The sequence below is a fragment of the Phoca vitulina genome, unplaced genomic scaffold, assembly GCF_004348235.1.
Source record: "Phoca vitulina isolate PV1807 unplaced genomic scaffold, GSC_HSeal_1.0 scaffold38, whole genome shotgun sequence".
Lineage (NCBI taxonomy): Eukaryota > Metazoa > Chordata > Mammalia > Carnivora > Phocidae > Phoca > Phoca vitulina.
In genome coordinates this window covers 18,762,563-18,788,867 of record NW_022589741.1, presented here as the reverse complement: position 1 = coordinate 18,788,867, position 26,305 = coordinate 18,762,563, and the positions used below count along the sequence as shown (strand labels likewise).

Sequence of the window (26,305 nt, the reverse complement as noted above, 5' to 3'; positions counted from 1 at the left end):
GGAGATAACAATAATACTATTTCATAGCCAAATGCTGACATTTAAAGGAGAGCCCAGTGCCTTGACACATACCAGGACCAGTCACTAAATGTTAACTAAGACAATGCTGTCTTCCTAATTACTATCTTCAGGGCAGTCAGGGGTTGGGAACAATGGGAACTCCATGAGCTCCCCTATCCTCCCTCCATCTGCACTCCATGCTCAAGCGAAGCCACAGCTTCACAGCCACGCTGTGTCACAGCTCTGGTGACACCAGCCCTCCCCCCTCTCCCTACGGGCTCCAGGCCTAATGGTACCGCCTCCGGCGAGCAGCTGCTCCCCGTACTGTACTTTCAGATGACAGATTAGTGCAAGTACTTTGAAAATGGAAAGGGTCACCAATGCAGAAGGCAGCTCATGCTCGCATCCATTCCCCACCCCCAGCCCCACTTTGGGGTTTCCTCCTCACCTACACCAATACCTAGACCTCCGGCCAGCACTTCAGAGCCTTTCACACAGCCATTCAGAGTGAGAATGTAGGAGAAGCCACAGGATTAACTGAGCAGGGGGTCCAAGAGGAGGGGAGAGGGGGCCGAGGGCAAAGCTACTGCCTGAGCTTTTTGGGGCGCATGGTAAATGGGCGCCACACACACTGTCCCGTGTGCTGCAGAGGCAGATAATGGTACAAGTGTTAGGATGGAAGGTGTGAGGGCTGTCCGAAGGCCATCGGGGCATCAGTGGATGCAGGCCACTGGAGAGGCCCTCTAGGGACTACCGCTGAAGCTGAGGGAGAGACCAGACGGGACGCCAGACCAAGGTCACAGAGCCCTGGACAGTGCAGCAAGAAGCAGCAGGCTCGGGGACTCCCGTGGGAGAGCTCCCCCATTCTCGGCATCTGCCAGGATGGACCACGGGAAAGGTGCACAGCCAGCCAAGGGACAGTCTCCAAGTCGGGAGTGTTCTCCTTCTGCTCTTGGGTTTCCTCTAGGGAACTGGGACCGAGGTTGATAGACGCAGCTACAGATCTCGGCCAATTCTCAGGCCAGGGGCTGGGGAAGAGAGGCAAAGCCAGCACACCCAAAGGGAGATGCGCAGGGGAATGCTTCCAGAGACACCCTCTCCAGACTGCTGCTCGGTCCCCACCCCCCTCCAGGGATACAGTAAGGCTCCACCAGGGAGGGCTGTCGCAATCACATCAGAAAACAACAGACCACTAAGCTACAGAAGCTGGGTGGGGTGGAAAGGAAAGACCAAGGGAATAAAATGTCCAAGGAAGAACTCCCTGGCCCAAGAAGAATCTGAGTGGGGGGGTCTAAGACGAACATACAAACCCATTTGCACAGCTCCTCTGGCCAGCAAGTCTGCCTTTTCATTGGCAGGTCCCTCCTCCTAGTGTCCTGGTCCTATGAGGCGGCAGCTGTTGGGCCGGGCAGATAGTCCTGCCTTCGCGGTAGGAGTGGAGACCAGGCCACTCCCCCTGCCTCCTGCCTGGGGACTCACACCCATCTCACTACTTGAGTTGGGATCAGGTGGCCACTCTCTCCTCGCCAGCAAACCCACTGCCAGCAGGGGGCGCCGGCGAGCCCAGCGGAGAAAGAGCAAGGGAAGGTAAAGAACTTTTGCATCTCAGGCTAACACCTAGAGGGCCTTCACCTGGTACCTACAGAGAGGTAAGAGTGACCACAGCTCTGTTCTGTGGTTTAGACATAATAGTGAGCAGAACAAACGCATCAGAAACGTACTGGAACTCTCCTACAAGTAACCTGCTAGTTAAAAGCCTACGGCATGGGACACCTGGGTGGCTCAGGTCATGATCCCGGGGCCCTGGGATCGCTTCCCGCATCAGGCCCCTTGCTCAGAGGGGAGCCTGCTTCTCCCTCTGCCTGCCGCTCGTCCTGCTTGTGCGCTCTCTGACAAATAAAATCTTTATTTTTTTTTAAAGATTTTATTTATTTATTTGACAGAGAGAGAGAACACAAGTAGGCAGAGTGGCAGGCAGAGAGAGAGGGAGAAGCAGGCTCCCCGCTGAGCAGGGAGTCCGATGCGGGGCTCGATCCCAGGACCCTGGGATCATGACCTGAGCCGAAGGCAGACGCTTAACCGACTAAGCCACCCAGGCGCCCCACAAATAAAATCTTTAAAAAAAATAATAAAAAATAAAAGCGTACGGCACTTCTCAAAGTCAACAAGGCATAGGAAACATACTCAAAAAAAACAAACAAACAAACCAAAAACATATTTGGCTCTGAGGCATATTTAACCAAATCATTCAGAATCATTGGGGTCTACTCTCTCTTTGTCAGTTTGTCTCCTGTTCCGTCTGGTTTGAAGCTTTACAACCAATCATCTTCACTAACAGACTCACTCACAAACTCCTTATCTGGAGCTTCAGGTCCAGGAGACTGGTGAAGATCATCCAACATAAGGAAAAGCAGAAGGTTCAGCACTGAGCCCCCTAAGTGTCCCAATCGCCACATGGATGCTTTCTCAAGGGGAAGTCATAAAGGCTGCAAATAAAACCCTGAGCTCTGGAGTTGAATCGCAGATCTGTCACTTACGAGGAATGACGGTAGACAACCTAAGTTCTCACAGGCCTGTTATTATAGTTAAGTAAGAAAGAACATGTAAAGCACAGTGCTGAACACATAACAGACTCTCAAAATAGCAGATTATTATTAGTCACAACAGATAATACCTCAGAACTTATATTGTGCCCACAAACTAAGTCCATAGACATTCTGTGTTGTCTTGGATTTGCTCATCACGTTCGTACATTTTCTGTAGTTTCCCATAACTCTTAAGTTTCTTTACTGAAAGAAACCCCAATTAATTTCCTTAGCAGATTTCCCACTATGGAAGTTATCCACAAAGAGGCAGATAACCCCTCGATGTAGGGACTGAAGAAGGAAGTCACAAATGAGGAAGGAGCAGAGAGTATTAGCCTCCTTAAATCCCTTCCTCAGGGCCACCCTCTGCAGATCTCTGTCCCACTCTCCATTTATAAGGACAACTGACATACACTCTTGCCCAGATGCGAGTCCACCCATTCACTGTTTGAGATGACAAGAAAAGGAAACATGGGTGTTTCACTTCTAGAGGGAAAGGAGTTAAACAGAGACAAGTGTTCACTCTGTGGATCCCCCAAACAAGTCTGTCCTGGTGCCACATGAATCAACTCAGTGTTTCAAGCCTAGCCCTGAGTTCTACTTACGGACTCACCCATCCCGCTCACATACCAAAGACACAAGGGAGTCTCTGTGTTAGTGCCTGGGGGCCAGGTGCGGAGGTACTCAGACACCGTCCCCTCCCTCAGCCCCTCTTCCAATCCCAGGACCATATCCACTGAGGTTAGGAGGGGTTTCTCGGCATCTGGACGGGAGACTTTAACCTTCAGACTAGGGAATGGCGAAGAGGGAGGGAGCCCAGCAGTGAGCTGCTTCTTGCTCAGCCGCCAGAGGATAAGAAGAAAAGAAGCATTGAGTAACCTGAAAAGTTGGTGACAGATAAGATGAAATGATTAACTTAATTACCTATCCCCACCCTGCCCACCTTTCCCCCTGCTGCAGAACGGGGATTCTTCCGCAATGCAGCAAACAGGTGAGGGAGAACAGAAGCTTTGCACTGATACCAGTGTCCCTGAGGGCTGGGCGTAAAAAGGAGCCATGGGTCTGCCAAAGGCCCAGGAATGGGATGCTGGGCTCTCCCTGTCCCATTACTGTTTACTATTAAATTGTGTACTTGATGCTCGCTAGAGCAGGAATAACTGGAAGCTTTGAACGAGGGGGCATGTTTCTCAGAGCGTGGTTCAAGAGCACCTGAGTCAGAATCGCTTGGGGTGTGTGTTAACTATGCAAGTTCCTAGGCCCACCCCAGTCCACAGGACTCAGAACTGGAGAGAGGGGCCCAGGAATCTGCACACTGGAGAAGCCCTGCATGCGATCCGGAAACCCGTAAGGCCTCCCTGGTCTCCCAAGTAGGCTGCTCATGATCAAGGGGCATGAGCACTCGGGTGCAGTGCAGGAAAAAAAGTATTAGAACTTACATATATTTATATTTCTTTTTATCTCATCCTTTTAAAAATGTCTGCTTAATTATATAATAGGCAAAATATTTAGTACAGCAGTGCATGTATATAATTTTTATACATTCACGTGTGCATATATATGTGTATATATGTATTTATAAGTGTGTATATACACATATGTGTGTGTTTGTGTATATTAGTGGAAATATATATATATATATTGGTGGAAACAGCTCCAAAAATTTTTCACTGACGGGTTTGCAACCGAGTTGGAATATCAACTTCTGGTAACAAAGACTTATTCATCACCTAGAAGGGAAAGCAGGGCATGGTCTCTGCAAACAGGTGCTCTGAGCTCACATTATTCATCAGAAACATGTTGAAAAGAGAACTCAGGGATTCTGGCCTCCAAGTGGCATCTCAAGACTGGAGTAAGAGGGAAGCAAAGGATGCAGTGCCCAACAGGGCAAGCCGGAGGTGGAGTCTCTGCTTGAGCCCCCGAGGCGCTGTCACCCACTCACATTCCTTCTCCACCCGGGCTGGTAGGCTGGTAGGGGGATGGGATTTCTCCCAGCAGGAGGTGGGGAAGCTAGGGAATGAGGTTGGCCACCCGCCAGTTGTCCAAATCTAGATCCCAACTACGGCATCGGCCGAGAGAGCATAGTTTGCTGAGCTATAATTAACACCCCCCTTTCTCAGGCAGGAAAGGAGAAATGCTGGAGTAGGAGAAATGCAGAGCAGGTGACGGTTACACCTGCAGACAGTTCTGCTGACAGCCACAGAAGCAGCCCAGCCTGCCAGAGAGGAGCTACGAACCGGGAACTCAGGGAGGGAGGGCAAGAGAGGAGCACCCACTTGCTTCCCTGCCCAGACCTAAAATAAGGTTCTTCTCGCTCCTATTCAAACGCCAAGTGTGCGGTCTGTGTAAGACCACGCCATCCCCTAAGCCTAGGTCTATGTGAATCCAAGGAAGGAGAATACACGAGGGGCAGTCACCAACCACTGACCAGAACCATGAAAATGTCACGAAGATTAATAGATACAAAAGGGCTAGTCAGTGGCCCTCCATTTGGGGCATAGTCACAGAATCCCATGATCACAGAATGTGAGAGCTGGCAAAAAGCCTTAGACAGTGGGGCGCCTGGGTGGCTCAGTTGGTTAAGCGTCTGCCTTCAGCTCAGGTCATGATCCCGGGGCCCTGGGATCGAGCCCCACATCGGGCTCCTTGCTCAGCGGGGAGCCTGCTTCTCCCTCTGCTTGCCGCTCGCCCTGCTTGTGCTCTCTCTGACTGACAAATCTTAAAAAAAAAAAAAAAAAAAGCAAAAAGCCTTAGACAGTTATTCGTGTGCTCATTTACTCATTTAACCGATCTTTATTGAGCACCTAGCGTGTGTGGGGCACTGAGCTGGGCGTCAGGTACACACTAGTGAATGAAGCAAAGACAGTCCTGCTCTCATGAAGTTTCGGGCCCTAGTCGGGGAGACGTGACAACCAGGCCAACGGATACATACAGTGACAACGTGATCAGTGCTAAGACGGAAATCAGCTGGGAAAGAGAGGACCGGGGTTGACATGACTGGCCTCCCCTGGCCACGGTGGGCTTGTTCCTGCCTCACCCTAACCAAGTTCTCCCACCGACAGACAGCCCTCCAGGAGCTCAAAACTCCCCTTCCACTTACTCAGAAGCTTAGCCCCAGGCTACCGTCTGCTGACAAAAACAACATCACTTACTGTGTACCCAACACAGGGCTAAGACCTCCCGTTTTATCTCATATTGATCCCCACAGCCTCCACAAAGTAGATACAATTGTCTCCATTTTTTTTTTTTTTTAAGATTTTACTTATTTATTAGAGAGTCAGAAAGAGAGAGAGCACAAGCAGGGGGAGCGGCAGAGGGCGAGGGAGAAGCAGGCTCCCCGCTGAGCCATGAGCCCAATGCGGGTCTCGATCCCAGGACCCAGGGATCATGGCCTGAGCCGGAGGCAGATGCTTAACCGACTGAGCCACCCAGGCGCCCCAACTGTCTCCATTCTTAAGGAAGGAAACATTCAAAGAGGACAGAATGATTTTGTGGGAGCTCCACAGCCAGCAGGTGGTAGAACGAGAGCTTAACTGAAGGCCACTGGGTCTGGAACGTGCTCCTGAGTTCTACGGGACCGCAGAGGGGAGCCGGCCTCCATCACCAGCACCGCACCACAGCGTCCGGGGAATCTCTCATTCTGCCATCATCTGTTGGGTGCCTGCTGTGTGTGCAAGGAACCTGGGTGATCGGTGCCTGAGGAGTAGCCTCGTAAGAGTAAGGACTCCTCTGTTCACCGCCCTCAAAGCTTCTGCCACGAGAACACCCCAGGGGGGACAACTCTTATCAACAGATGGCTAAACACTCATGAGCACCCATGCCTGTGGGTGTTTGTGCACGTGCGTGTGTGCGGCGGGTGTGTGAGAGAGAGAATCAAGATCAAGTCATCTACAACACCTCCAGCCTCAACCGACCTCTGCAATCTCCACTTGTCCCATCTTTCCTTCCCCTCACTGCTCTACTTCTCTTCACAAAAGAACACCCAGAAACCTGCCCGTAAGCTTCCATGCCCCTCTCTCTCCAACACCCATCAGCCTCTGAGTTTCACTCTGGCCCTGGAGGCTGGAACATCTTTCTCCTCCAGGAAACCTCCTCCCCTCTGCTTGTCACAAAGGCCACGGAGCATGGCCACCACGGAGCCCCTGACCATGGACGGTTCTGCCAGTGAGGGGGCCCGCACCAGGAAAGACCGCCCCACACCCTGTTTATCCTCAGACCTCCCCGGCAGCCTGCTCAAGCAGCTCTGGAGTCGGAGCAGAGTCCCCAGTGACCCCCTCTAAGAAGAGAACACATGACATCCATACCCCCAAATACCTCACTCACAGGTTCCCGATCAGTGGAAGGGACTTATCAGCATCCCAAAGACGCCAGATAGAATACACCACTCTCCACAGCACCTTTCTCTTGGGACCTCCAAGTTCTTTACCAACTGAAGTAATTTACCACGAAAGAGGCAAATAATCATCCCTGGCCAGTTACGAAGAACCAGGAGAGCCAGTAACCTCCTGGACAGACACACAGTAAGGCCCCGTCAAGCATTCCATCCATTCCGACGAAGGGCCACGCAGCCTCACCTGGCTGCACCCCTCCTCTATCCTTTGCCTTCGGCCTCTTGCGACAGATCACTCCTTCTCCCTCGTGAGGACCTGTCCCCCGGCAAAGAACTCCAATAGCCCCAAACACGGGATCCAACCCCGAAAGCACTCCTGCCTCTTTGAAGAGCCCCAGGTCATCCCCAACCAGCCCAAGCGCCAACTGGTCAAGCTCTCACCTCCGGGGGGCCCCCTGCCACCTACTTGGCTCGTAGAAAGGACAGCTTCTTCCTCAGGGAGGAGACGTGGTAGTGACAGGCCTGCTTGACAGCCGTGCTGCAAGAGACAGCGTTGGAGCACAGATTCTGTACCATGCTGGGCTCAGGGGAGGGCCCGCCACATGGCGCTGGGACCTCAAGGGCTGGGGGCTCCCTCCGGAGCCGCCTGGACGTGCTGCCTCTGCAGCTCCTTCAGCTGTCGGCCGGACCTCCTGCACACAAACCCTCCCCGCCCGGATGTGCGATCCAAGACCCAGGCAGGTGGAGGGCCCCGGGGCGGGAGAGCCTGAGGCTCCGTGTTACCAGGATCCCCTCTGGCTTCGGCCCAAGCTACAGCTCCAAACAGAGCCCTCCTCCATCTCCCCACATCTGGCAGTGCTCTGGGCACCTGGTGAGCTTCCTCCTCTTCTCTGTCCTCAGACAGGGAGGCTGGAGCTGTACCTGCATGTGATGTCAGCTGCTGGTGCACGAGGGGGAGGGGAGGGGCCGGGCCGGCGGGCATCGTTCCCAGAGGGTTTGTACTGGGCTCCTTCCTCGTGCTGAGGGAGCTGACTGGAGGTCACCCGAGTGGCCACGGGGCCACAGGGAATTCGGGGGGCCGGGCATGCAGATGGAGCTAGAGCGCTCTGAAAGTAGGCTATTTGGGGACAATTCCTGGGATAGGACAAGCAGAACTGAAAGCATCCTTCCTCCTACCAGGAGGCTCTCTATTCTGGTGGCTAGACCTGAGTTGAAATCGGCAGTTGAGCCTGCAACTCCGGAGGCCTGCCCTTTGGCTTCAAATTCCATTACCTTGGTTTCTCCATTTGCTCACTCATGAGTTCCATAAGCATCTCTGCTGAGCACTTACTCTGTGCCAGACAGGAGAGACACAGTTTCTGTCCTCCGGGTCTCGTGGACTAGCAGGGAGACAAAGAAGTGAACCGGACAGCACATACCACGAGGCCAGTGCTGGACAGAACGAACCACAGCCCACCACTCCTCCTGTGTAACAGTCCAACAAAACGTGCCCTCCCTACCCCACCTGGAAGAAACGAGGGTGAATTCTAGTGAGGCAGGTAAAAGGAACACCTTTTAAGCGAGTCAGAGAAAAGGGGATGCAAGAAATCCCCAAATTAACGATACCCAAAGCTCACGCGATTCTCATTCCACCTCCTTCGATCTTAGGGAATCATCTTATTTCCTGTTACTTGGAGAAGACAGATCCTGCTGCTATTCACCTCCTCACCTTCCCACCACGTGGTGTGGGAACTCACTTGCATCCACATCCATTAGGATCTAGTCCAGGCCAATCCTTCCACCTGTGATCGAGATCTTTCCTTGCCTCCTCCGAAACCTTGCTTCCTTATCTTCTGTAGGAGGCACGAGCCAGCTGACCAAGTTGGAATCCCGGAACTAACTCTGAAGACCTCCCTTCTCTCTCACACCCTAAATCCAATCCATCACCAAGTCCTGGACATTTGAATCCCCTTACATGTATCTTGAACTCATCTACTTTTTTTTTTTTTTCTCTCTCTCCACAACTACCATCCCAAGTCCCAGCCACCAATATCCTTTAACTGGACTCTACTGCAATGGCCTCCATGCTGCCCTGCATCCGCCCTTCCTCCACACTGCAATCTTCAGAATGCAAATCTGATACTGTCAGCTCCCTTCTTAAAGACTTTCAGTGGCTTCTGGATGCTCTCTGCATAAAGACTCAAGTTCTTGTCATGGCCACCCGAGCTCCTGCCCGCCCCATCTCATGTCATCTGCCTCATCTCACAGCCTCCTGCTCACCTCAGATTCATCCTCCCTTCCGCCTCCGTCCTCGGTCCAGGTCCACGGACACACGTGCGCTCCTGGAACCCCTCCTTTAATGCCCACATCCAGGTTTGTACTTTCTAAGTCATACCCTCAGTTGTGCTCATCTGGAAACTCAGTGAGAAGCTACCACACACTGCTAAGTGTCTGTTGAGCGCATGAATGGACCATGCCCTCTGTTCAAATTCACACCCTTGACCTACACCGGTTTCTACTTCAGATTTAAAGGTGCTGTGTCTCCCTATATTAAAACAAAATTTCTCCCCGGTCACCCCTGCCTTCTCCTCTAGGTATCATCTCTTCCTCCCAGGGAAACTCCTAGAATAAATTCTCCTTGTTCAATCTCTTCTTCCTCCCTTCACCTACTCCCTTCCAAAACTGCTCTGTGGTTACCAGTGACCTCCGAATTGTCACTGCAGAAGATCCTGTTTAGTGGGTGCCCTGGTGGCGCAGTTGGTTGAGCGTCTGACTCTTGGTTTTGGCTCAGGCCATGGTCTTGCGGTGGAGCCCCGCGTTGGGCTCTGTGCTCAGCGCATAGTCTACTTCAGATTCTCTCTCCCTCTCCCTCTCATTCACTCTCTCTCTCTCAAATAAATAAATAAAATCTTTAGAAAGAAAGAAAAGATCCTGTTTAGTGCTTACCTTACCTGTCTCTTTCCTCTTTGATTCTCCCTTCTTGAGTCTGTTATTTCTGTCTCCTACTTTTCCCAGCTTCAGTGGGCAACCTTTTGCAAATTCCTTCTTCCTTTGCCTTCTGCGTACACTCTGCTGATCCTAAGACTCTTGCCTTGACTACATTCTCATTTCCAAACAAGTAATTTTAGTTCTGTCTCCTGAGCTTTAAACAGGTATAGCCAACTGGCTAGTGTATCTCTCCACCTACACGCTCGACATGTCTAAATTAAACTCACCACCACCCCTGCTCTTCAAATTCTTACCCCTTTACTCAGTGTTTTAATAATAATAATAATATAGTATTAATAACAATAGCAAACACATATAAAATACTAGCTATGTGCCAGGCACTATTCTATGCTAATTATCGTAGACACACACACACTCCTCCCAATAACTCATGAGGTATGAATTATTATTATACCCATTTTATAGATAAGGAGACTGAGGTACAGTGGTGAAGTGGTTTGCGCAGAACCACACATCATGCGCTTGGAAGCACCATCAGAACCCAGGCAGGCACTTAACTTCTGGACTATGCCGCCTTTTATTTGCTGCCCCCTGCTAGAAAGCTTAGGTTCACCCTAGGTGCCCTCCTCACCCAGCTATAAGTAAGCTTTATCAAACCTACTTAACAAATTTCTTTAACCAGTTCCTCCTTTTCTGTCCTCACTAGTATAATTCAGAAATGCATTCAAACGGTCTTGGCTTAAATGTCACCAGGCCAGTAAGCTGCCCCTTCCCCCCCAACTCGGTGTTATCCCAAAAAGCCCTGGTCTACTGCACCACCCTTTCCCATTTTCTTTATAGCCGTTACTCCTGCTGGATGCTTTCTTATTCACTTGTTTGTTGATATCTACTTCTACCCACTACAGTGTAAGCACCACGAGAGGGGAGACAACAATTACCCTGTTTGAGGCTGCAGCCCCCAAAACCTGCAAGAGTAGTTAGCATATAGTATGTGCTCAATTAAGTCCCTGCTAAATAGGGAATGGATGGCTAAATAACTGTCAGGTTCCTTCCCTGTCTGCTTTCAACGTTAGCCCCTTAAATCCATCTCTCCCACTAGGACCAAATGACTTTTGTCCCAAGAGTCTCTGTAAGTGACCTGGGAATCCCCTTGCTCAGAATCTCTCCCTCATTTCTCCACTATAAAGAAGCCCACTGTCATGGCAGGCTTGTGGCATGATCGGCGTGATCAGGCACTGCCTATCCATGCAAAGAGGATGGCTAGCCCCTCGCTAGCCTCCCCGCCACCGGCCACGATTGGCAACGACACTCAAGTATTTGAAGTCCCTGAACACGCCTGGCTTTCTCCCGCCTCCATGCTTATGTACATCTTGTTCCCTCGCCTGGGCATGCTGCCCATGTGACAGACTCCTACTCATCCTGCAGCTCTCAGCGAGGCTCAACTCCTTCCGTGGAGCCTTTCTGGATTCCTCGGCCCCCTCTTCCCTCTCCCCTGCCCTCACCCCAAGCACAGTAGCTGTGCTACTTTGGGACAAATCTGGTAACTCTGCGGAACCTCTGTTTCCCACACTCTAACATAAAGATAATAATAGCACCTATTTGACAGGGTTGTTGACAGGATTACATTTCAAAGCGTGTGTGCAAGATTCATCGCACAGGGTTAGGCACCTTAGAGACCAAATTCTTTAGTTTTATTACTTTATACGAAATTCCATGTCCGTTATCACATTCTATTATACTTGCTTACTTATAGATATGTCTCACCAGGAGACAGAAAGATGCTCAAGGGGAAATCCTATGCCTTCATCTGTTTATCCTTAGTGTCCACATCTGACATTTTACAGGCAATCGATACTCTACACGTTCTCTCTGTCTCGGCTTCTTCAAGGACAGCAGAGTATAGATCCGTTAAGAAAGAGTGAAATCTAATGACATCATCATAGCAGCTACCACTTACTAAGCACCTACTAAGAACGGGGCACTTTACACATTGGACTATCTCATTTATTCCTCCCAAGGAAAGACTTTTGCAGATGAGTAAACTGAGGTTGAGTAAAGGTGAGTAAATTGTATTTAAAGATGCAGTTAATAAGGAAGAAGGGAGTCCATCCTAAGTCTGTTTTGACTTCAAGGATTTCACTCTAGTACACCAGGGCGCCCACCAGCAGTGAGCCTCTATACATCTTTTTATTCTATTTTCTTAAAAGATTTATTTATTTAGTTTATTTAGAGAAAGAGAGAGAGTGCACACGTGTGCACACGAGCTGGAGGAGAGAGAGGGAGAGAAGCAGACTCCCCGCTGAGCATGGAGCCCAACACAGGGCTCGATCTCATGTCCCTGAGATCATGACCTGAGCTGAAACCAAGAGTCAGATGCTCAACGGACTGGGCCACCCAGGCACCCTGAGCCTCTACACATCTTGCAGCCTGGAGTCCAGCAGGCTCCCCAGTATCTTGCAGACACTTAACGAAGGTTTGGGGCACACATACCTGCATGCAGGAACAGATACGTGAACACAGGCAGCCCGGCCTTGGGGCCTGGTTACATCCCAGCCCTGCCCGGGTCTCAATCCTCCTACTACTGAAAGGCTTCCTGGTCAACCGGGACCAAGTTCTGTTGAAACTAACATTGTGTACATAAACCATCCTCAGTGAAACAGCTCCTTTTTCTACAGCTCTGGCTTTGATAGTTCCTGCCATCTCACGAAGGTATTAAATAAAGATCTGGCAACGTGAGAAACCCTGACAATTGGTCCAGTTTGGGCTGAACCTGGGAACCAGTGTCTTTTAAGCGTATCCCTGGCTTTACCTAGAAGCATGAAAATAGATTTATGTCCCATATTCAATGACGTGCAGGCGCGCGCGCGCGCACACACACACACACACACACACACACACACACACACACACAGAGACTTTGGAGAAGGTGGGTCTATTCTGCTTTCTACTGGAAACCTGAGGGGATTATTCCTATCTCAGAGACAGTCCTCATTTCTGATTCTCCTCCTGAAATCAACTCTTCTTTTTTTTTTTAAAAAAAAGATTTTATTTATTTTATTTTGACAGAGAGAGAGACAGCGAGAGAGGGAACACAAGCAGGGGTAGTGGGAGAGGGAGAAGCAGGCTTCCCGCTGAGCAGGGAGCCCGATGTGGGACTCGATCCCAGGACCCTGGGATCATGACCTGAGCTGAAGGCAGATGCTTAACGACCGAGCCACCCAGGCGCCCCGAAATCAACTCTTCTTGATGCACACCTGCCCAGGAAATGATTGCCTCCCTGCACCCATCTATCCACCCACTGCCTGCCCCTATTATGGTCCCAAAGGCTTTCTCCTTTAGGAATCAACATTGACGTGAATGAGGAGGAAAACTGTCAGAAGCCCTTACGTTTGGATGCCATACTGAGGCATCTCCCCCTTTGCTATCTATCACATGGACATTTGTTAAACTACAATAGGGTGCTAGTTTGTCTCTAAATATTCTATCTATTCTGAACCTTGTACAAGGAAAAGAAAAATCGGTGTTCTACTTAACCAGTTGAAAGTGTACGTCATAATGAAGAATCAGAATTTTTATCTTTAAAACAGGAGAAATCGATGTTCATTTTTTTTTTCTGCCTGCTCTATGAAACCGTCCTTCACCCTATAGTTGACCATGTGGTTTGGAGAATTAGGAGCAACCACAGAAACGGGTCCATGTTACCTACCCCCTACTTGACCATTTTCAATCCATAATACCTGGCTCGAGGCCTCCCAGGGGAGTTGCGAGACTAAATGAGATCACACAGGGCCTCGCCTCCGCCAGAAATGCCACCATAACCAGCAGGGCACGCTGTCCATCAAATGGGGGCCCAGAACAAGGAGCGGGAGCCCAACCCCCACCACTGCTGACAATCTCCCCAGGGTTTGGATCTCACGCTTGCCAGGCCAGGAGAACACAGACCAACATCCAAAATGCCCCAGAGAGTCTCTTAATTGGGTAAAAACATATTAGAGGAAGGATTAGGGGCAGAGTGTAAGGGTTTGCTCTGAACTGAGGCTGGTGATTAATTAGCACTCTGGGGACCTGTTCTCTCCAGGAGAAACAACTGGATGTGGAAGAGAAAAAAGATTTCATTCAGAATGGCCATGGTGAACATGTACCAGTCCTGAGTTTCTGAGGCGTGGGGTCCGTAGGGACCACCACGGGAAGCATACTTCTGATCAGAGCTTTGTTTCCCGTACTGCCCAAGGTGAGCTGATGCAAAATTATATCCACTGTCCACCATGAAGAGTTAGGGGGCTGCCAGGGGGCCAGGGATGGGAAGGACCAGGGAAGACATCTAGAGGACTTTTCTGGGCAGAGGTTTGGACTGCAGACCTTTTGTAACATTTCATTTGGTTGAGGAAGTGGACAGAGAAGGAGCTAGAATAGAACTTATGACAACATACAATCCCAAAGAGCAAACAAAAGGCAGGGTTCTCTCTAGTTGTCTAGCAGTCCTGTCCTAGAGGCAGAACTGACTGAAGTTGCCTTGGGAAAAACATAGAGCCTACAACTCACCACCTATTCCCTCACTCCTAGGAATGCCCCCAAGCAGCTGAGAGTTGAGGAGCTGCTAGTCAGAGCTGCTGGTCGGAGAGCTGATAGACAATGACCAACTGAAGACATTATGACCAGAAATGGACAGGACGCTTTGGCAGATGTCTGATGCCCAAGCACAGGGAAGGCGGTCGTACCAAAGGAACTCCAGGGCCCCTTCTAATTTTGCGAGTATGGTGGATGAATTCCAGAAAGCACTGAAAAGGGAGTGTAGGCCACTCAAGAGACAGACGGAACTGCCATCAGATCCTAACTGATTAAGCGACTCGACAAGAATGATCAGTCTTTGCCCCGGGGGCCCTTTGCCTCCTATCTTCTCTGTTTGAATTGATGAGCTGAACTGATACTTGAGAACTGGGGCAGAAGTACAGAACTTTATAATGTAAAGAGATCTGTACAAGGATTCCCGAGGCCCCACGGTCTTGCCCAGGAGGGAATCCCCTTATGACACACCATCTAGCTTTTGCTTGAACACTTCACAGAGGGGATAGTTTGTTATTTAGCAAGGCCTCTGCTGTAATCAGAGTTCTTCCTTATCCTGAGCTGAAATCCTTCTCCCTAGGACCTCTCTGCCTCTAGCTGTTTCTTAGGCTTTCAGATACTTGAAGAGTGGTGTTAGTCACCACAAACCTTCTCTTTCCCAAATTAAGCCACTTTCTCAACCATTCTTTCTGGAGTCTTAATTTATCGATATCTATTTCCAAAGAACTGGACATGATACACCACATATGGTCAAAGTAGTACAGACCAGTGAGATCTTTGTCTCTTTTTAAAGGGCAAATTCAGACTTTTTTTTTTTTAAGATTTTATTTATTTATCTGACAGAAACAGCGAGAGCAGGAACACAAGCAGGGGAAGTGGGAGAGGGAGAAGAAGGCTCCCTGCCGAGCAGGGAGCCCGGTGTGGGGCTCGATCCCAGGACCCTGGGATCACGACCCGAGTCAAAGGCAGATGCCCAACGACTGAGCCACCCGGGCGCCCCAAATTCAGACTTTCAAAGATCATTTGGGCTGTCATATTACTGGCTCGTATTTTGCTGGTAAATAAAACCCCCAAGTTCTTTTCCACACGAAATCCCGTCAAGGTAGGCTCCCTGTGGTAATCCTACATTTAAGAAACTATTCTAGGGGGTGCCTGGGTGGTGCAGTTGGTTAAGCGTCTGCCTTCAGCTCAGGTCATGATCCCAGAGTGCTGGGATCGAGCCCCGCATCCAGCTCCTTGCTCAGCGGGGAGCCTGCTTCTCCCTCTCCTGCTCCCCCTGCTTTTGTGCTCGCTCTCTAATAAATAAATACAATCTTAAAAAAAACCTAATATAGATTTATAAGTACATAATATAAATATAATAGCACCTTTCCTTTAAAAAAAATTTGTCGTTTGCACCCACTGTTCCATCCGAAATACTCAGTCCTGAGTCTGTCAACCTCAGTCTTCCCTATTCCCCCTCAGCTGAGTGTCTGCAAAAAGTCAGATAAATGATATAAAAGTACCTTCACCTTCCTCATCCAGTGTGTTGACAATAGCAGTAGACAGAGCTAGGCCAAGAGCAGAGCCCTGTGGTATGGCGACAGAGACCTCCTCTTCGTTAACATCAGCCCAGTCAGCTTCCGCGGGCACCGAGGTCTCGCCTGCCACAACAACCCCTCCGGCTATCGCACGCAGGCACTCCACAGGGCAGAGGCTACTCCCCACATCCTGAGTATTGAACTAGTCGCCCCTCGAATCCTCCAGCGAGCACTTCGGCGCCTCCTCATGCTCGCTGCCCCCTACCTATCCACCCTCATTCACCTCTGGCACCTGCAGCCCGCTCCTGTCCTGGCGCTCCTCTGTCATCCACTGTCACACGCAGTGCCAAGCCCCGCAGCTCTCCTCGGGCACCGTCCGCACCGCACGCAGCCGCTAACATGCGCCTCGAGCCACGCCCGCTCTCGGGGTTTCCCAGTATCTCTGGTTTGCCACAGACCGACTCTGCTCCTTGCCCAACACCAGAAGCCCTCAGACGCAGTCCTCTCATTTCCTGGGTGAACAGCCTGTCTTTCTGGCCAGTCTGAGCACAAGCTCCGGCAGCCTGCTGCCTCCCTCCCCTCGCCCACAGTTCTCCCCCCACTGGTGCTAGAAGGGCGGTCGTACCCACACGTTTCTCCCCAGCCCCTCCCTCCTCACTTGGCCTTACCTTTCTTCCCGCGCTCGAGGACTCAGGAACCTGCTTGAATCATCGTCGTGGCTGCTCTGTTGGCTACTGAAGACAAGACACAGGATGCGAACCGTTACCTTCTTTCTCAACACCAGGGGAGGTCATCGAGACAAAGAAACCCGGTTACAAAATTTCAAAGATACAAGTTCCCCCGTGTGACTTTATACAGGGTGTATTGACAGGCAAGGGACATGAGAAATGACACAAATTTGGTGCAAACTCCACCCATCACATCTGAGGCACAGGAGGGAGATCTTGACCTGTTGCCTGATTCTTCCTTGCCGACAAAGTCTCAGTGAGCGGATGCCTCCAGCACTTTCTATACTTGGGCCTCTTAATCTGTAGGGCAGGATAACAATCCCATTCTTCTTCAACCTCCCTGGAGACTCTCAAGAGGCAGGTAGACTGGGAGGGAGGGGAGAATTCCAGCAGGGAAAAGGCTTGATGGGGGCAGAGGTCACCTGGCCTGCTTCTCTGCCTCCCAGGAAGGCAGAGGAGGGTGAGGATGAAGGAGGGGTAAGAAGGTAAGTCCCTCCACTCCTGAATGCCCTGCAGGCAAGCTGATTCTAGGCATTCAGTTCACAGAGCTCTGCTCTTTAAAATGCTTTCATGGAAGTTATGTGGAATTCACCCCTCTTTCATCTTACTTGAGAGGAAGAAAAGCTTTTTGCTCAGGCACCTTATGACGCTAACTGAACATATGAACATATCATTTTTACTGTTATTCATTAACTAATCCAACCATCTGATAAGAAGTCAATAAACTCTGGCCGCCCCCCTCCCCACCTGGCCAAATCTGAAGCTGCCCACTGTTTCTTTGTACAGCCCTTTGAGAACGCTGTTTGCTTTTTGAAATGGTTGGGCACGGCGGGGGGGCGGGGGGGGCGGGGGGAGTCAAAACAAGAATAACATCTCATGACACATGAGAAGTGTATGGAAATTCAAACTTCAGAGTCATGAATAAAGTTTTATTGGAACACGGCCACACCCGCTCATTTACATATTATCTGTGGTGGCCCTGTCTCTGCAACGGCAGAACCAATAGTTAAGGCAGAGCTGAAGAAGCAAAGCCTCAAATATTTATTTATCTGGCCCCTTACAGAAAAAGTTAGCAAACCCCTGCTTTGCAGAGTCTATTAATCATAAATTCCTATTACCCTAAATGTCACTATAACCCAGGCTCCAGTATAACCCAGTTGTTTCCTTGTTCTGATGGATTGTTCAGCACAAAAGAATTCACTGATCTCCACAGAGTGTATTCCTCAGACGAGACCCCGGGTAGGCTGAAACTCTACACCATCTGGTAGGATAAGAGCTTGCTCCCGTGCCTGTACGCTCTCCCCCAAAGCGGCCCTTGACTTTTTGTGGTCCACAGTTACAACCATGCTCTTAGGCTCTGTTCTTTCACAAAGAAATAAATGAACTTAGAAGCAATTTGTATCAAATCTTCAAACACATACATACACCGGAAATCAGAAGAGCACCAAACACAGACAGCCTCCAGTTGCCTGGCAGAACCGAAGTGTGTACACAGGTCCTTTCTCTTTCCTTTACTCTATGCGGAGCACTTTTTTTGCTTCTTGTCCCCCGTGGAGCGGTTCCCCCCCCCCCCCCCCCCCCCCGCTTCGCGAGGTCTCAAAGACTTGCCTATTAAAAACTCCTTCTCACAAAATTGTGCTATGGTGTTGTTGACCTGTGGGATTTCTTACACTGGGACTGACTTGTTATAATGCATCAGGCCCCGAGTCTCCTACAGAACCTGGGATACGTGTCGTACTAGGGGCAGGCCACCCACAGCTGACTGGAGCTCAAATTCCAAAGCAGACCTGGTGAGCATTACGGTCTATACCACCGGCTGCACGCGTGAGGCGAACTGAAGGGGAAAGGGGTCTGGAGCCTAGTGTTTTTACCCTAACACCCAATGGCACTCAACCAACCCAGAGGACCATGATCAGCATTACAGCCTCTTCAAAGAAGAGACTTGGCTTGAATCCATTTCATCTGGTTCCTCCTTCTCACCCTACCCTCTCTCTGGCCATCAAAACTTAAAGTTAAGTGAATCAAGGGCCTCCCAGAATTAAATGACGATGTACCAGGGTTTCAGAAAAATAATTCTGTGCTGCTATTAGCAAGCTGTCCCACTAGGTGGCACTGCTGACTTCCAAACCAGAACCGAAGCCATCCCGCACTTCCGAAACCCAAACTAGAACCAACCCTCTGGTGCCCCCTTTTGGCCTTCCCATCGCTCAGGAAGCAGTTCAGATGGTAGAGATGAAAGAGCCAATATATCACCTTCAAACGGTTTACTGGTTCTAAATAACCAAGAAACATCAACCTGCATGCACTTGACAAATACTTATGTAATGCTTTCCGTGGGCACATATGCCAACAAGAGGCAGCATCAGGCAACAATTAAGTCTAGACTCTGGAATATGCGGTCTGGGATTGAATCTGAGCTCCTCTGCTCCCTAGGTATCTGACCCTGAGTAAATGATTTAACATCATTTTCCTTACCTACAAAATGGGAGGTACATGTTCATGATAGTTCTTACTTTATAAAGCTGTTGCAAAGATTAAAGAATGAACATATGTGAAGTATGCAGAACAGTGCCTGGCGCCTATGAGCTGCTGTGTGTAATTGCCATTATTATTATTATGTGTAAGGCATCGTTTTGTGGGTCATGGACCATAAAGACATGAATCAGGGAAGGACTGTAAATCCTGTGTTTACAATCTGGAAAGGAAGAGTCAATGTACTTAACATTTAAAAGCAGAAAATCAGGGGTGCCTGGGTGGCTCAGTTAAGCGTCTGCCTTCGGCTCAGGTCATGATCCCAGGGTCCTGGGATCGAGCCCGGCATTGGGCTCCCTGCTGAACGGGGAGTCTGCTTCTCCCTCTCCCTCTGCCCCTGCTCATGAGCACTCACGCGCTCTCTCTCACTCACTCGCTCTCATTCACAAACTCTTTATTTCAAATAAAATCTTTAAAAAAAAAAAAAAGGAAAGACATTCTATTGTAGCTCCATTTACCAAACACTTATCACGTACCAGGCACTGAGCTAGGAGACAGGGACATAAAGGAGGCCCAGAGAAGGCACAAGTATTCACCACCCCAGCGGTGAAGCAACCCCAGGACAGACGAGGTGCAGGGGGCAGACACTCCTGTTGGGGGCGTGCAGGGAACACGCCAGAAAGGTGAACACAGAACAAGAGGGACTGCACAGGAATCCCTGGTGGCAACAGCCCTAGGGTGCACAGGACCTCCCTTGGTCCCCTCTCCTCCCATTTTGGAACCTGATTTTCAACTGTCTTAAATAAGCGAGATGGCCGCCCAAGCCACTCCTCCACTCAATCCCCATGAAATAGCGTTGTTGAGCAGAATTTCCAGAGACGGAGAGCTTGGCTCACCCTCTCACATCAACTCTTTCAACTCTTCTCTTAAATGAGCCTTTTTAAATGATGCAGGCCACCTGGGCAGCTCGTCCTGCTCCCTAAATGAATCCACCAGTCTTCTGAGGTCGTGAAAAAAGCAACCAGCAGACTAGGGTTTCATGGATATGCCAGAAGGTCAAGGGCCACATCCCCAACCACTCCGTTTTCGTGAAGGCCTTGGTGGCCCTCGGGTGTCCACTCTGGGCTCTCGGGCCTCAAGTCAAGAATAACTTGGAGGAAGTCCAGCAGAGGGCACTAACAGATAAAAATGTCTGTTCGAAAAACATTTTTTTAAAAAAAACTACTCTGAGCAAGGATTTGGATCTGGGCACTAGATGATTCAAAGTCCACTGAACACCTCAAGGAAGGGAATTTGTATAGGTAACTGCTTGCTGCTCCCCCCCAAGGCAGCTAAAGAAGTAAATCCCTCCTACTGTAAATTCAAGCTTCAGATAAAAATCACTGTATAAATTAAATTTTGAAACACTAGAGTGTGTTACTAAATAAGGTGGGGAAGCAGCTTCTTTCAATTCCAGAATATTCGTGAGGGAAACCAGCTGAAGCAGATCAGATCTGTAATCCTGGTTTTATTCTCCACCAGCAAACTAGTGCTGGGAACTCATCCTCAAAGGTCATATTAAACCAGTAACACTGGCACAAGCTGGGAAAAATACGTTTGTCATCTGAGCCAAAGCATACCTTGGAAGACAGATAATCATAGACTATGACCAGGAAGCTCCACGGTGCAGGCTGGTGAATTCCCATGATTCCCCTGAGCTCCTTTCCTCCCTCCCCCAACCCGGGACACTTGCAGAGAGTACAGGCTGAACCCACAAGCCACCAGGAAGGTGTCCTTTTGTCCTCTGGAAAGGACAGCTTCCCTGCTAGGGAGAGACTGCATTTGGTACTCTTCCTGAGTGGGTGCTTCATATGTGGAAACAACTCTTTCTCTCCCAGACAACATTAAAGGGGTCATGGCCTCCTAACCCCCGCGTGAGGGTGGGGGTGGTGGGTGTTGAGCAATTCAGAGGATTCCAAGCAGGTATGGGGATGGGCAAGCTGTTATTTCTAGAACCTATGGAAACCATCCATTTACCCACACTACGGCTGTGCAGACTATTTATCGAATTTCTTTGCTTTTGGTTGTCACCAGAGCAATCTAGAGTGTTATCTTATGCTAACTGGAAGCTTCAAAACACTCTGAGTGGCTTTGATTGATAGAGGTCTTTGATTGATAAAAATGGGGAAATAAATTATTTTAGGCAGTGGATGCAGCAGAAATGGCACAACACAGACCAACCTGGATGTGGCCTGGCTTTGTTTCTCATCGGCCCTCTACTTTGGCCAAGTCCCTTACCCTCTTACCCCCACCCCAAAATTATAGACCGGTGCTGAAGATTGAGTTGCAAGTAATCCAAACACAGTATCTGAGTTCAGGATTTAGAGTCAGGACGACACAAGTTCTAGTCCGGACTCTGCCACTTAGGGGGATGATATTGGGTAAATTAACTTTTCTCAGTGTCAGCCATGGGTCTACCACATACCTTAAATGATTGCACTGAGGATTAGAAACAGTAGAAATCCTCTACAGAAAGTGTCCAGAGCAGTAGCTGAGCTTGGCTGGGTTTACCATCAAAGGCGGACATCAATTGTATTCAATATTCAGTGAGTTTGGCAGATAAATATTTTGAAACGTCCAATGCATGGGAGGAAGAGAAGAGACACTTAGGGTAGTTTTGAGAGCCACCGACCTGAAAAGCAGGGTCACTGACGAAAGAGAAGAAGGCTGCATGTCCATGAATTATAGCCACCTGTGAGATGGCTCTGGCATTTACCATTTTAGTGTTAAAAGGAGGAAAGGTATACAGGGGAAGACAGGCAGGTGGCAAAAGCAGCCGAGAACGCAGGAGAACAGTTTGTCATCTGGCAAATGAGTATGGGAAAGTCTAATAATAGAAAATAAGTAAACAGATGCGATTTGGGGCACGGCCAATGGCGGCCAGCTTCTTACACAACATACCTGAACAGTCTCAAATACTACTTAGAAAGTAACACTCTCCGGGTGAAGATGGATCATTTGTCTACACAGTTAGCAGGACGGCATCCGTGTAATGGCCCCCTTGGAAACCTCCAGCAGGGTGGGTAGCCGGTCAAAGATTCAGGGATTTGGAATTTAGCTAAACATCTTTTAACTCGTTACCACACACGGATCCTTCTCTACTGAAGAGTTCTTTCGCCTCTACACGTGCCCCTGGTTGTCTTCAAATGTACAAAAAAAGAAGAAAGCTCTCCCTCAATCCCTTTATTTTTCCTTCCCTTCCTCCAGGGCCGTATTTTATTGAAAGAATACCCGACTTGGTGCATGCCAAACTTTCATCAAAGCCGCATCAGGTAAACTGGGAGCTTCGATATGCAGATTCTCCTCGGCCCTTCCCCAAACTTGCCAAGTCAGAGTCTAAACATGTCCAGGAATGTGTATTTTGTATTTTTTTAAGTTTATTTTTATTTATTTAAGTAACCTCTACACCCAACGTGGGGCTCGAATTCATGACCCCGAAATCAAGAGCTGCATGCTCTTCCAACTGAGCCAGCCGCGTGCCTGCAGGAATGTGTACTTTTTAAAAGCTTCCCAGGGATGCTGGTGGGCAACCAGGAATGAGACCCACTGGACTCCACACTCACAGCCTCTACTTCCTCACTGACTTGTGAATTAGTCCACTGCAATCTGAATGGCATCCTCACCCCTCTTCGCTTTCATCCACCAGGACCTCCGTTACTGAGAGGTCAAGGACAGCGGTCGTGTCCTAATCTTATCTGACCACCCAGGCAGGTCTGACGTGGATGATTATTCCCATTCTCCAAACCTCACCCTTTCTGCCTTCTATGGCACCACCCTCTCCTGGTTCTCGGGTTTTGCCCTGCTTTTGTTTTTCTCTTCTTTCTTTCTTTCTGAGGAAGCTTCATGGGCTCTTCTGTTCAACCACTCATTTAATAAATTACCAAATACCCACTATGTACCAGGCATTGGGAATCCCATACCGAGTACAGAGTAGTAAACAAAGCAGATGAGCTTTCCATTCTCAAGTTTACATTCTGTTGGGTTCCTTCCTCTTCCAGCTTCATGCCTGGGGAACCCGAGTTTCGTGAACGTCTAATTATCAAAATACTGCGCAATAATATTATATATTCATAGGAGATGATTTATAAACTCTCCCCGGATTCTCAGATAGGCCTGTGACCCATAGAAGAATCCACAGCAGCATGTCTCTGGGGAATCCTACCCACACCCGAGCCCTCAGTTACGATGGATATACTGATGCCCCCCAAAGACAGGGCAGGGGACTGCGCTGTCACTAGTCATAGGTGGCTATTTAAATTTAAATCAACTAAAAATTGGGTTCCTTAGTCATACTAGTTATAATTCAAGTACTCAATAACTACACGTGGCCACTTGCTTCTGTATTAGACAGTGCAGATACAGAACACGCCCATCACTGCAGAAAGCTTTACTGGACGGCATAGAGGTTTCCAGAGCAAACTCATCCGAGTCACTCAGAGCAGCCTACTTCCCTCTCCCTACGTTCCTGTCACGTCACCAGTTAAGTTGTAAGTAACTCCAGACAACTGTTTTGAGGATTGAGCAAGTTAACTAATATATAAGGCACTTATTAGAAGGCTGGGCAAATAGTAAGCCCCCGAGAAAGGTTAGTAATACTATCATACGTTTGCATTGGTACTGAACTCTCTGGAATCTCAAACTGAACACAGCCAATCCTGAATTCACCATCTTTTTTTCCCTCTCCTGGCACCCCACAAGTAAGGATTCATTCAAGCTTAGTGTTAAGAAAAAAAAAAAAAACCCCACAGGTCCAAAACGGCGTCACTTAAACCACGTTCCAACCTCCCCTGGAAATGGGAGTCTTAGCTGCTCAGTCAGGAATTCTCCAGGCGGCACCAATGAGGTCATCTGCCACCAGGACCTCTCCATCCCCCAAATCTGCATAAGACCCCCTCCCCTTTCCCCTCAGGGAAGGTGGCCCTGCCTCAAACACTCCTTTCTTTGCTTTTGCTAATGATTTCTCACCCCGCCCTCCTTCCTCTAGGAAACCTTTCATTTTGTTTTGTTTTGTTTTGTTTTTAAGATTTTTATTTATTTATTTGACAGAGAGAGACAGCGAGAGCAGGAACACAAGCAGTGGGGGTGGAAGAGGGAGAAGCAGGCTTCCCGCTGAGCAGGGAGCTCGCCCAATGCGGGGGGCTCATTCCCAGGACCCTGGGATCATGACCTGAGCCGAAGGCAGACACTCAACGACTGAGCCACCCCGGCGACCCGAAACCTTTCATTTTGTACAAATCCTCAGAACTCCGCTCTACTTGCTCCATAGAAGCTGCTGGATTCAGGCCTGGACTCATAAAGCCAAGGAGATGTCCAAGTTCCAGCTGATGTTGTCTAGTACATACACCGCCGAAGCAAGCGCTCGGTCGATGTTTAACATGAGAGGCACCTTCACATCAATCTCCTGGCAAGTGCTGCACATTCTACCTCCTGATACCCTGCCAGTCCGCCCTGGTCTCCATTCATCACTCCTCCGGCCACTGCCCAAGGTCAGGCTCTCATCACTTCTCATGGGGATTACTTTAATAGGCTCCTAACTGCTTTTCCTGTTGCCAGTCTGGCCCGGCTCCAGTCTGTCCTGGACACTGATGGTCTTCCTGAAATGCAGACTAGATCGTGTCTCTTCTGTAGGCTTAAAAGTCCTGTAGACTTCCCATCATTTCAGAACCAAGTTCGAACTCCTTCCTTTAGTAATAAAGACCCTAATAAGCTGCCTGCTGTCTGCCTTGCAGCTCCCACATGGTCCACGCCCACTCGAGCGATCCCACCTGTCCCTGGCTCGGACAGGTGCCTCTCCGGGCCTGGTGTATCCTTTCCTGCACTCCCTTCTTTGCTTCACTCATCCCCATCCGGGATTAAGCCTGAGGGTTCGAGCTTCAGACTGCCAGCATGCCAATCTTAACTCCTCTACCTACTCAGTTTCAACCTCTATAAAATGGGGATGACAACGGTATCTTCTTCAATGGGGCGTTGTGAACATTAATACCCACAATTACTTAGAAAGGGATCTGGCGTTGGGCTACTCAATATTATAGCTATTATGATCCTCTGAAAGCAGCACCTTCTCAAGGAAATCTTCTTTGGCCACCACGGCCCACACATCACCCTACCCTTTATCACAAAAACTAGCACACTCCGTGGGATCGAGTAATTAAGGATTCAATTCCCTATACCTTCTGCCACACTGTCACTTAAGACCAAAGGTCCTATCTTCTGTTTTCATTTCCACTGAACACTCCTGCCACTCCAGAAAGATCTTCTGCTGAGCAAGTACTCTCAAATCTGCACAGATTACACTCTGTCCCCAGACTACCACACACCTCCAGATGTTCACCAACATGTTCTAAATGCCTGTGTTGAAAGCACCCTAGGCCCTATTCAGTGTGTAAACTATGGTCTGTGACCTCAAGGAATTTCCAACGGAATTTGTTTCAGGCATTGGTGATCTAGAGATGCCAATTTGAATTAGACGTGTATGAACCTTCCAAAGAAAGCAGCTCCTGTGAATTAAACCTTCCTGATGCCAGCTCTCCTCTGCCCCACCCCCTGCCAATGTCAGGCTCCAGCTCTCAGTGACCCAACATCATGAAGATGCACTTCATGCCTGACAGAGCCTTTCCATCCGAGGGTGGGCAGGAAAGAATGTAGTTCTCCAATTAGACAGTAGGAGTAAAAAGTCAATAGGAAAACATTTTGAAGCTCCAGGCTACAACTTTTTTGTTTGTTTCTTTCTTTCTGAATTGCCTATGGGTTTCAATCAAATGTTCATGCCAGTCCTTGGCTCTCGTGAATACAGATAATCAAGTGTTGGCTGGGGAAAAAAATCATTTTCTCTAATGCCCTGTTCTGAGATATTTTCAAGTACAAAGGTCAATAAAATTCCAAACCTTTCACTACACACAATTAAAATAATTACACTTACCCCATTATATTCCTCAAATGGCTTCTGAAGAAAGGGGGCAAGAGAACTTGTGTCAGTTTAAATAGTCTTCCGTCACTCTTAAAGAACACATCACTTTTCTCTAGTTCCCACACCCTAGTACTTCCTTGGCCTCAAGCACTACTTTGCTTCACAGCAAAATCTTAGGCCCTCTTAAGAGAATACAAACAAATTAACCAGGTCACTTAGTGGTAAACCTTTAATCA

The 26,305-nt window shown here is 49.1% G+C and overlaps 1 protein-coding gene across 5 annotated transcripts in view; it reads right to left on the bottom strand.

Annotated features, from left to right (window-relative positions):
- Window positions 1-26,305, bottom strand: part of GRAMD1B (GRAM domain containing 1B) — a 166,232-nt gene that overhangs the window by 113,089 nt on the left and 26,838 nt on the right. For 4 of the 5 annotated variants that reach the window (XM_032427960.1, XM_032427962.1, XM_032427961.1 and 1 more), the window contains exon 2: window positions 16,592-16,657. In XM_032427960.1, the coding sequence (XP_032283851.1) occupies window positions 16,592-16,657 (66 nt within the window). Of the gene's footprint in view, window positions 1-15,773; window positions 16,047-16,591; window positions 16,658-26,305 lie in introns of those variants that run through there. The other variant, XM_032427970.1, reaches the window with a different exon arrangement.